This window comes from Sus scrofa, chromosome X (assembly GCF_000003025.6).
Source record: "Sus scrofa isolate TJ Tabasco breed Duroc chromosome X, Sscrofa11.1, whole genome shotgun sequence".
Lineage (NCBI taxonomy): Eukaryota > Metazoa > Chordata > Mammalia > Artiodactyla > Suidae > Sus > Sus scrofa.
In genome coordinates this window covers 20,949,924-20,962,500 of record NC_010461.5, presented here as the reverse complement: position 1 = coordinate 20,962,500, position 12,577 = coordinate 20,949,924, and the positions used below count along the sequence as shown (strand labels likewise).

Here is a 12,577-nt window from a genome sequence, read left to right as displayed (position 1 = left end):
CTACCTCCAGAACCGTGAAACAGTAAATTTCTGTTGTTTTAAGCCACACAGTTTGAGGTACTTCATTACAGCAGCCCTAGGAAACTAATACACTGCTAATGGAGTCTTACCTTAGATAAAAATAAACCACTTGGATTTCAAAAAACCTGGTAGGGCATGGCTTAGGAATTGTATGGGCAAAGAAATTATTATGTGTTTGAGTACACGGAACACTCAAAAAACGCATCAATGCTGTGAATATGGATACCAAGAAAGTTAATGCAACCCTAAAAAGACTTCAGAGACATTTACTACCTAGAAAAGTTGGCAGTGGCAGGTGTATTCTGCTCCACACAAGCGCAAATGAGAGCTTTCCAAGTGCTGCATGCAGTTTAGGGCTCCTCATTTTATCAGGACACCAAGTGTGGGCTAAGATCATCATACTGAAAGGAAAGCACTAGAGAAATGGTCGAAGATCTGGGGATACTTGGCCTAGCAGGGGAGAGCTTGGGAAGACAACTACCTTCAACTATCTAAAAGGTTTTCAAAAACAGGCAGAACCAGAGGAAGGGATCAGCCTAGCTTGGTGTAGTGCCATCGAGCTGAACTAGAACCAATGAGGGAGCCAAAGGGTGCAGATTTAGGCCAAACGTAAGACCTATTTAGCTAATGAAAATAAACTTTAAAAGTATATTGAAAGAAGCAACCCAAATGTCCATGAGTGGATAATTGGATAAATACATTGCAGCGTATCTCTTCACTGAACTATTACTTGGCCATAAAAAGGGATGAAGTCCCAACACGTTACAACATGGATAGAGCTCAGAAACGTTATGTTAGGTGAAAGAAGCCAGACACAAAATGTCACATGCTGTATGATTCTCTTTAAATGAAATATCTAGTCTAGGTAAATCCAGAGATAGGAAGCCGATTAGTGGTTTCCAGGTGCTGGAAGAAGAGGAGGAATGGGAGTGACTACTGAAGTGGTATAGGGTTTTCTTTTGGGGTGATGAAACTGTTTTGGAACTAGATAGGGATGGTGGTCATACCACGTTGTGAATATACTAAGTGCCACTGCATTACTGACTTTAAAATGGTTAATTTTGTTATGTGAATTTCACCTGAATGAGAATTTTTTAGAAAGATGAAAAAAAGTATATTGAAAAAGAAGGCTAGCATCTGCTTCATGGTAAGCGAATCTGTATGTAGAATTTAGCAAACTCTGCATCAAAAAACAAGCACAGGAAATCACAGCAGAGAACTCCACAAGATCCCTCATGATGAAAATCCACTGGAGGGTAACCAATGACTAGGGACAGATGTTTCAGATTTTCCATCCTGGTCCCAAGGTTCTCTTCCTATACAACTTAAGATTTACTGCCTTAAGAGACCACAACTATTTTCATGCTTTCATCTTATGCAGAAACAGACACCGTCTCACCTAGACGTGGCAACGTTCATACTGTCTCTAACCTACGTATTAAATCAACAATCCATCGGCCACAGCCATTTTGAAAGTGTAACACACAATGATGATGAGTATTTCCCCTCCCCCTCAAAGGCCAGAGTCCTACACGCCTGTATGATACACATATTCCATGATAAAAGATATTCACCATTTTACAACAGAGGATAATGTGAGAAACCCTAAGGGGGGGTCCCCACAATAGAAGTGGAAGTCATTCTATTTTCACTTTTTGGCTGCACTGGCGGCATGCAGAAGTTCCTAGGCCAGGGACTGAACCCACGTCTCAGCAGTGACGATGCCAGATCCTTAACTTGCTGAGCCACCAGGGAATTTCAGGACTGGAAATCATTTTAGTGCTTTCCTCTTAAGAAGCCTTCAAGAAATTTAGTTGAACAACTGAATAAAGGGCGCCACCATGGGGCTCCTGCCCCAGGGCCCTATTGTTTCACAAACTATTTCTACCACTGCCTGGGGTGTGCTGGGGGGGGGGGGAGGGGGGGTTACATAGAGGTTTTCTCATTTCCACACCAAGAATGGAAATTTTAGTGAGAAAAAGTTTAACATCTAAGTTCTACAAAGAAAACCAAACCAAACCAAAGGAACTAATATTGTATTTTTGGTGAATTACATAAATACAGAATCCCCCATGGGTTCAGCTCAGAGCCACACAGACTTGGCCCTTAATTAGTCAAAACCAGGGAGTTCCTGTCATGGCTCAGCAGTTAACGAACCCGACCAGGATCCATGAGGATGCAGGTTCGATTCCCGGCCTCGCTCAGTGGGTTAAGGATCTGGCGTGGCTGTGGCTGTGGCCGGCGGCAGTAGCTCCGATTCCACCCCTAGCTTGGGAATCTCCTATGCCGCGGGTGCGGCCCTAAAAAGGAAAAGGAAAAAAAAAAAAAAAAAAAAAGTCAAAACCCTTAAAATAAGATATACTAAATTATTTATTTTCTAACATGGGTAAGTTTTGTCTCTATCATCAGTGTGAAAAAGGGTTCTATTTACTTGGGAACTTTTACGTACACTAGAGTTTTCATTCCTGCATTTATCTGCACTTCTTGTGCAGCAGAGAATGCCCCGAGAGTATATTTCTAATAACAGCGATTTGTATACTATTAAATTGCCAGGAACCTTCACATATGTTGTCAAGGTTGATGGTAAAGCACCTGTCTCTTACTGTGCCAGCCTCATCCTCACACAATAAATCTACTCTCATTTAGTGCGTGGTTGCAGTTGGCTTGAGTCCTTTCCAGAAGTGACTTGGGGTATGAGAGCTGGCTCTTTTGCTGGCTCCTGTTGCCAGAGTTAGGAGAAAGAAAGCTGGGATGATTTTGTTCCCAGGGTTTTAGAACCATCAAACCTGACAACGTAGGTGAAGTCCCCACTAGTCAAGCGCTAGGCAAGTCTAGTGCTTCTGTCCCAACGGCTATTTACAAATGCCTGTTTTTGCCCACAGATATTAATTTTATATAATCTGGGTAATGTTAAACTAGCTTTATAAATAAGGAAATGTCCTGCTTCTTGCTATGTCCCTAGTCCCTAGCAAAGTATCTAGGATATAGAAGGTGTTCAATAAATTACTATTAAAGTAATGTCTGACACAGCAACCCAGAACTTAAGAACCAGATCAGGCATAATGCTGCAAAATAGACCCTTTGGAAAACTCTACGGTAATTACAGAGATTCTGTCCATCACACCACTGATTCTGGAGCTTCCCCGGAAGTCATTCTAGAAAGATGCAGCCTTTCCCTCTTACTAGGAAAGTCCAGGAACCTCATGAATAGAACTAAGAAATTCTCTTCTCATCACTAGCAACTGAAAAAGGACTGCAGAAGAGCGGGCTCAGTTCCACCGTCAAGGTCTCTGTGAGGAAGGGCAATGGGCCAGGATGCTCTGAACCTCCAATTACTCCCCAGGGTCATATTCTGAGTCGGAACATGGCCCAAGGAGCTAAGTCAGGAAAGCTTCTCCCTGGGAAGAGGAGTCGATAACCTTGTAAATGCCTGCCTAACATGCTACTATTCTCAGGACAAGAAAATGAAGGGGGGGAAAGTAGTTCAAATTGCCTGGGTTGGTTCATTCATTCTAAAAAAAAGGATCATAAATGTTAAAAGATGATCTGATGTATTAAATCACTACCAGTAACACCATCAGCGTTTACTGGAAGGTTACAGATCTACTTCCTTTTACTTTCTCTCACCAAGAATGGAATCCTAAGACTGGCTGACTTTCTAAGAAGTAATTCGATTTTCAGTGAACTTGACTTGATGAGCTAGATATTTAGTAAGTCTCAAAGGCAGCATGGGTTCCTGAAGCAAGGAGATTCTCCTGGAGTCTACAACTCGATTGATGAGTCACACTAAATATATATGCTCCTGATCTTTTTCTGCACCTGCTGATGCAAGTCTTGGGATGAGGCTGACGTAGAGAGAATCTGCTATAACAGCTAATTTTTACTTACGTGTTCTGTATTTTTATTTAAATCTACATGCTACTTCACTAATTACCAAAGATACACTAAATAAGGCAAGGAACATTTTATACTTATCAAATGAGTTAAAAATGAATGAATAAAAATGCCCAAATGCTGCAAAGGCAGTGGTAAAACTGGTACCTATGTTGGGATAACCCGCTAAGAAAGCAGTGTGGCAACACGAACCATGACCACTTGTATTTACACTTGGATATGTACTGTTGGTAAGCAATACTTCAGATACCAAAACGTAATTTAAGCAGGAAACTATTCATCACAATTTTCTAGCAAAGGGACAGTGAAAGGAGCCTAAAATGTCCAATGAGAGGAGTGGTTAAATTTGTGTTTAAAAGTTTTAGTACTGAAAAATAAGTAGCAATGCAGACATATGCTCAATAACAGACAGATACAAAAGCGTTATCTTCATTATGATCGAAACCGCATAAAAATCCTACAGATATGCAAAAGAACAAATGAATGCACAGCAATGGTGGTAGCCATTTGTGGTTCTTACCTTCTTGCTAAATTCTGTGAAATGACATATTATCTTAAAATTAAAATAAAAAGCCACCAGGATGTCAAAGTATTTTCTGAAAACCTGCCTGTGTATCAAACCTTTTCAGTGAAAAGATCTGCAGTCAAGACTTGGTTATAAAACTGGCCTGTGAGTTAAAAAATAAGTAAAATAAACAACAGGTTCCCTATTCTCACTCTCTTGTCACCCAGATCCTTACAAATCCTCAGACCAGATGAATTTGGAAACTGAGGCACATCTCAGTCCCGGATCAGTGAGAGAGAGGGCGCATTATCATTTTACACGTTCTCAGACAACCGAGAGCAAGTCCCGCTTAACCATGGTTAGCCTGGAGTTTGCTAGATGCCCTTAATCACAAAACCCTCTTGGCCTGGAAGATCTTCAAACACCCCTCTCCTCAGCTGGGGAAATGCTGCTTGGGTCCATGACGCTCCAAGGGGGCGACAGGGAGAAGGCATCTTAATCACCAGGAAGGAGTTTCCAGACTGTGCTCCCCAGATGGGAGTCACCAACAACTGCGGATAAGTCTGCCTTATCCCTCAGGTGCACGTGCTGTGGTGGGGAAAACGCTTGAGAACTAAAATGGAGTCCTAGGCAAACCAAATACGCCTTTAAGGTTCAGTTGTGGGAGGTTTCCTGGCCCTTGCTTGCAAAGGGAGTTCTGATCTAGTCTGAAGATAACAGCAGTTTCTACAAAAAGGGGTGGCATCTCTTCTCTGTAACTAAGAAGTGGCCACCAGAGATACCTGAGAAACCCATATGGCAACCAGTCAGTTTCCCTTTTAGATATAAACACGTGCTGTTCATGATGTCAAAAATAAAACATACGTCTTTTTGAAGCCTGGATATTTTCTTAAAGACATATGCGTAGCAGTAGGGCATCACCACAGGGCAAATACCAAACAGCCCTCACCCCCCGCCCCCCACCGAGTTCTTATGAGACTGTTACCTCTGGCCGGAGTGTAGCTTTCATGCAGACTTGGCAAAGAGGTCCATTTCGGGAAAACTGAAGGGGAAGGTGCCGAGTTCGATTTCGACATGTGGGCTCCTCACAAATCAGCCAGCCCTGGAGAGAAAAGAGGGCACTTCAGTCCTATCACCACCACCAACGGTACACAGAGAAAGCCTTTTGTGATCAAGACAGGCTCACTTCATTCCAATCTTCCTTAGACATTCTGAAATTGCCCCCTACCCTTCTTTCCCGACATGTTAATTCGATCCATGACCCAAACTTAAAAAGGTAACTCATGAAGTTTAAAAAAAAAAAGATCACAAGATGTTATTCCCTTTTCTGAAAAGAAATCCCTCCCTCCAACCCCGACTACATCAAAACCTCCCAATAAAAACTTTTATGATCACATGCAGCACGTAAACCGATGGGTTTTAGTTCACTAGCAAAGACCACTACCACGCAGAAATGAATGACTTTCCCAAAAGCCGAGTGACTACTGACTAGTTGCTTTAAGTGCTGTGATCAGTTTTTTTCAATGGGCACACACTTACTTTATAGGTTTGTTGTTATGATGAGATACACTTAGAGGGCCTAGAACTAGCTTTGGCATAAAAGAAACACTGACCAGTAGAAGTAGTTAGTTCATTTTAAATGACCCCAGATTATTTTACACATGTTCTCTGGAGGCACAGAACTGGCTGCAATGTTTTCAAGACAATCAACTGACTACTCTTCTGCAGCGGTTTCGAATAGCCATCGCCCACCTCTCTGGCCTTTAGAACCCTCTTCTCACTTTCCCCCTTCAGTTACTCTCCCTCGCTCACTTGCTCGTTTGAGTTTTCTGGCAGAGACGTGCTAACAATACGGTTGCCGTCTTAAATCTGCGCTACATTCTCCATAAGACATGTCTGTTAAAGACGGAATCCAGGACTCTCCATGTGGGGTTGAGCAAAGCTCAGGTGCTCATACCAAGGCACCAGGGCCTGTGGGCTTTAGTGCCACATGTATTAGGCATGAGGAGCCTCAGGCAAACGAGGGTGAAGCGCTGGGGTTCCCACCTGGGGAGCCGCAAGAGGGACCTGACTGCCTTTGGGTGTTTGGAGTGTCTGGCAAGGCGGACCTGTTGAACTGATCTTGAAGAGTAAGCAGAGGTTTGGTAGGTGGAGAAGACAGGAGAGACAACTTAGGAAGAGAGAACATGAGCCCAAGAAAGAAGGCTAGAGAGAGCGATGTGTGATATGATTGTGACATGATGAAGAAATGGGCCAATGACATGTTTAACCACATACCCGTGTTTCTAAACTGAAGAACCTGTCGGTCTTTCTCCCTGGAGAAGAGCAGAATACACACAGATGTTGCTCTAATTACGCCAGGGACGTTCACCTGCCACTCAGTGATGCTGCCATGTGGCGGGAAACCAAAGCTGCGGGATGTCCCCACTCACTGTGACCTCGTGCCTCTTCTGGCAAGTAGCGACAACCAAACTCAAGGGCAAGTGCCCAGAATCCACTCTTCCACCTCCATTTGTGGCTTTCACACCCAGGGTGTGTAAAAACTGTAAAACTTTATGACTGAAAGAAAATATGCTGCCTTTAAAGACTATAAAACTTATCTGATCAAGACATCCACAGTATACTTCATTCTCGCCTTCGGTCAACGGGTTGAACTATTTTAATATTTAATGTCAAGTTTTCAGGTAGAAGGCCTTAAGGAGCCCTTATGAAATCTTTAACATATTTATATAAATATTAAATTAATATTTAATATACTAAACATTGTGGGCAATAGTCAAAGAGCCTGCAGGCACACAGCTTCAGGAAATTACAATCTAAACAGGAAAGCAAGGTCCACACACACACAGACTAAAAGCAATTCACTACGGTTTGGCTGTACGAACCAAGTTGTAAGGTACCAGCAAGAAATGCTAACTAACATAGGGAAGGGCTGGAGCCCTGTGGGTTCCACCCATCTCAGACACACAACTACTACCACAGCAAAAGCCCCAGACAAGAAGAATCAGTGGTTCTGAGTCACAGGCAACCATGTATTCCAATTCCTAGAGCCTATTACCACATTTTCTCGAAGACACATTTTTACTCACATTTTAATATTTATGAAACGCAGATGCATTTACAATTGACATGTACATTTAATGGTGTATTTATGGTTCCTCAAAAAAGCTATTAAGTCAAGCATGCAGCTCACAATTGATAGCCCCTCAGTAATAATAATAAAAAAACCCCCCAAGATCCTTTGGTTTGGCCTGTTGTGGGCATGGGGGGAGATGGAGGGGTAGTGGGTCTGACCACAGCACCTGGTGTTGCATTTTAAATGTAGCCTATAAAACTAAAGGTGAGACTAGTTGTTTCTGGAAGTATCCATTTAGGCACATTAATAAAGGAAACCAAGTATGAAAATTGCTGGACTGAACCACTCCATTATCATTCATTTGGGTCTATTACACTGTATTTGCTACCTGAGGGTTTACACACTTGGGAATATCTATCAGTTAACATTCACAACTAGATGCGGTAATTCAATTCTAAACAAAAATTTTAAAGAGGCAAGCAGATAGGTCAATTATCATGTTTTGAGACAATAAAGTATTAAGTACCCGAATACAATCTCGAAGTTAAAATTACTTTTAAAACACAATGTTCAAAGAGCTACAATTCTTTTCAGATGTTTTTGAAACTTGATTCTGTCAATTTATCACAACTTCATGACTCACTAGGTGAGCTGCCAACCAGGGAGATGCTAAATTGTCACCTCACCTGTTTCTAAAGCAAACACCCAACTCTATCTCTGACAGAATTAGTAACTAAATGTCCTTTCAAATCATATAGAAAACAGATAATATAATTTGTCTAGACTTCCTACCAGTTATAATTAACATTAAAGAGGTCTTTTCTTCTTTGTCACCTCTCTATTCAGTACTTATTTGGGTTTGTTTGTACTTACTATCTGTTAATCTCCCTTTACAAATGACAACAATAACTAGTGCTATTATGCATGGAAATTAAACATGCTGATAACTGTGTGAAGGGAACTGGGGCTGAAAAAAAAATATGAGAAGCCTGTAACTCTTTATGCCTCTTGTTTTATTTTGATAATTAAGCTTTTGGTCATGGTGTATTTTAAACAAAACTCTTCTATGGGGGAAACAGGCCCTAACCATAATCAATATATGCTTTGTTTCCATTCAGTTCTGTCAAGTACATTTAGTTAACCCTTTGTTCCCCCAGCAAATACTGACTGACTGTGCTAAACGTACTTTTCAAGGAACATGGGTGCTGTGAAAAATCAATATTCCTGGTCTTTCAAAATGTTCCACGAAGAGGCAAATCTTTCCATTACAAGATCCTACAGTGAATTTTGCCTCATGAATTTTACCATGAGTGGTAAAAACCAAACAAATGCAAATACTAACACTGTATAAATTCCCTTTTAATTATCACTCACAAGGACAAAATTAAACTTATTTTCATTTCTCATGTTAGGAAATAACATACAGCCCAAAGGTACATCGCTGAGCCAATGGAAGGGGAAAATTTTAATAAAACGTAGTTCTTTGGCAGTCCAACCTATAAAAAGGTTTGGGGTTTAAGTAAAAAACAAACCAAAACAAACAAACAAACAAACAAAAAACCAACCAGAACCACTCTAAGGACATCTGCCATCCAAATATATCACCTTATTATGCAACGCCACATGTAAATGCCCAATTGTCGTAACCAAGAGGAATAAGGTCATTATGTTTTCAGATGGCGACCTTAACCATGTTTATAAGTAGAAGGTTCAAAAGAGGTGAAGCCAGCCTGTCCAGTGGCAAAACAAACTTTGACCAAAACATGCAAAGCTCTGTCATCTGTTACTTTAGTCTCAGCATCACTAATTCCTTGAAATCATTGTGTATGAAATTGTGTCAAATGCTGATTGGTTCTGATTGCTAAATTATATTTCTGAGGCCTCAACTAAAATGGTTTCTGTCTGCACATGCTAAAAAGGGATCGATTTCCGCTTGTAACTGAGGCGTTCCTGGTAGTTGCACCTTAAACACAAATTGCTATTCATTTGTGTACATTTGTATTTTTAGAAGGACGCACACACAGAAATCACCCAGACCCAGAAATGTGGTGCAGGGGAGGCATTCAAAAACATCTTTTGAAGAAATAAATGGAAAGAATAGAAGCAATAAAATAAGAATGCACAGGCGCAGGTTTATGAAAAATAGTAAGGGTCTAAAATCCACAGGGGAAATAAAATTCACAGTAGTTTTCATAGTCTTGAGTCCAATATATGGTGAGTCTGTCTCCCATTTCTAGTCAGTCACCAGGTCTGTCCAGCTGCTTTCTAGTCCTGTTACCATCAACCCCAGCCAAGCCCAGACCTCAAAGCTGACCTACTACAAGAGCCCCCGCCCTGCCTCCTTTCCCCGACTCTCTCCCACACCCAACGCACAGACCTGCCAAGTGTACCTCCCCAGGGCCTCTGGGCTCCCATCCCCCAATCGGACACCTTCCATCAAGGATTAAGAACCGCACGCTTGGCTCCCATTCCTCCTTTCTCAGCATTCTCTTATGCAAACTCTCCCCACGACAGTGTTGGTTTTCTCAGTGTCCTCGCTGCTTCGTGCCTGCTGCCTCCTCCTTGAGCATCACTTTCATTCCTCTCCGGTGAAATTTCCCACCCCTCAGGGGCTTCTCCCTCTGGCCCAGCTAATGCTGAGCACACTCTGCTTTGCACGATCCCTGAACCCTCTTCTTTTACTTAAACTGGATGGGCAGGCCCTCGGGGAACCATCCATTTTGCATTTGGCAGTACCCCCCTCACGCGCCCACAGTCTCCAGCACAAAAGTTCACACTCAGTGAAGAATATGGCATTGAGGTTATGAAAAAGGGCACTGGCGTACGGTCCTTCCTATGTACTAACAGGTAATTTTGTTTAAAATCATTGAACTTCCCTCCGAGCCTCGGTTTCCTCGTCTATCAAACAGGAGGTAATACTGTTTACCCTATCAGAGTTGTCCAGATGATCAAATAAGAAAGCGCACACAAACGTTCAGGCAGTGTCAAATTTTGTTCTTATCCTCCACATGCTGCTAGTGCTGGGGAACATCAGTGCTGGGCTCCAGCTGACAAGGGACCATTAAAGATGCACTCTTCAGGGAGTTCCCGTCGTGGCTCAGTGAAAACGAATCAGACTAGCATCCGTGAGGAGGCAGGTTCGATCTCCTGGCCTTGCTCAGTGGGTTAAGGATCCGGCATTGCCGTGAGGTGTGGTGTAGGTCGCAGACGCGGCTCAGATCTGGCGTAGCTGTGGCTGTGGTGCAGGCCAGTGGCTACAGCTCCAACTCGACCCCTGGCCTGGGAACCTCCGTATGCCACAGAAGCGGGCCTAAAAAAAAAAAAAAAAAAAAAGATGCACTATTCCAATCAGGAAAGAGGAGCCTGGTCAGTTTCCACCTAGTGTTATCCCCAAATGGAGAATGACAAAGAGCGATAACCAGTAAGATCAGGCGGAGTTGTTTCCCAATTTGACTGCAGAAGAGTACAACTATGCAGTCAACACAAGGGAAATTTCCATGTTTTTCCCAGTAAAACTATACTGGATCTCAAGTTATAGATGGCAGAACAGACAGTGAGGGGAAGTGCTTTATTTTCGGATTCACGGAGATTTTCAAGAGACAACACAATATAGTACTACAGTGACGTATGATTTAGTTTAAACTGTAATGGCTCTCCAGGAGTGCGGTGACAGGGTCACAGGGCGACGCCTGCCAGTACGCGTGCTCTTCCAGAGTTCATCATATCATTACTATTTTTCAATAATGGCCGCTAACAGCTCCTCTTTCCAAACTATATGCCCTTTGAGAATACCAGACGCTCTTTTCGCCCAAAACCATTTATAAATGTTCTAGGGTTCCCTTGCAGTCACATTTTTCTGTCACAGAATTATCCCTAGTGTAAAAATGGGTCTTCTTATAGACAGTGCACAGTGTGGGCCCACAGCTGCTTTTGAAGAATGACATGTTGTGATTTGGGATTTCCAGAAATATCAAAAAACAAATTGCTTTCTGACCCACATTTGCACCCAAAACTGGGCGAAAATTTTCCTAAGATCTCCAGGGGAAGTTTTAACAGGAACATAGTTTTGCTTTTAACGTTAAATCTTCTACGCTGCAGTCTGCTGGCAGGTCAAAGAGCGATTATTAACTCTCAGAGAGGAGCCATGGTAGGAGAAGAAAGAGCAAATCAGGAAAAATACATACATAACCTAACCGTTCACCAAAGTTAATACAAAAATATTTTTTAACAAAATTATCAAACAAAACAGAAGTGGAAAGTGCCTTGTTGGTCAATGTAAGAATTTTAAATATTATTAAAATTGATTTTTAAAGTAAGACATGTCTTTAAGTGAAGAACAGTCACATGTCATTTCATCCAAGTTATTTGAAACTTATTGATCTTATCATTTGTGCAAGCACCAGGCTCTGCCATCAGTTTGCTGAAAGGATAATGGAGCACTCCCAAACTGTTATGATAGGTTAGATGCAAACAGTGCTCCTCATTTAAACACACTGAATAGCACTACAAGTGGACAAATTCCACCCTGAGCAATTGTATATTACATGATAAATTAGCAAGTTGCTCTGCTTTGCCTCACATCAAATCCAATACCATAGCCTTGCTATTTTAATTTGCAATCAAGAGGTTGAGCATCAGAAGATTTACGTACCTGAGGTACATTAAAGAGCCCCATGCGGGCCATCTTCTCCTGCTATACTGTGAGCAGAGAAAGCCAACAATTACCAGCAATTTTATTTTACCACTGTAGGACAATACTAGAACAGTTAAAATTGTCTCTGTGCAAGCAACCGGGGAAAATATACTTAAAATCACTTTATATGGAAAATTACGTTTTGGGGAAAAAAGTTCAATGGAGGACATGTATCTTTCTGTATGGGCAGCTAAAATCTCTCTTAGTATATTCAAGCCTATTCTATAAAATACGCTCCCTATTCATCCAACTCAAAAGCTAGCTACATTCTTAGGCTATAATAGGTCACAACTAAGTACATGCTACCTTGCTTCAGGAATAATTTTGCTTTGTCTGTCAACTGTCAACAAAGCACAAAGAGCTCATGCAACCCAGTCATGTACTGTGG

At 41.9% G+C, this 12,577-nt stretch overlaps 1 protein-coding gene across 1 annotated transcript in view; it reads right to left on the bottom strand.

The window, feature by feature from the left end:
• POLA1 (DNA polymerase alpha 1, catalytic subunit) overlaps positions 1–12,577 on the bottom strand; it is a 307,592-nt gene that overhangs the window by 101,765 nt on the left and 193,250 nt on the right. The window contains exon 35 of the mRNA XM_021080571.1: positions 5,406–5,522. Coding sequence (XP_020936230.1) covers positions 5,406–5,522 — 117 coding nt within the window. The remainder of the gene's footprint in view (positions 1–5,405; positions 5,523–12,577) is intronic.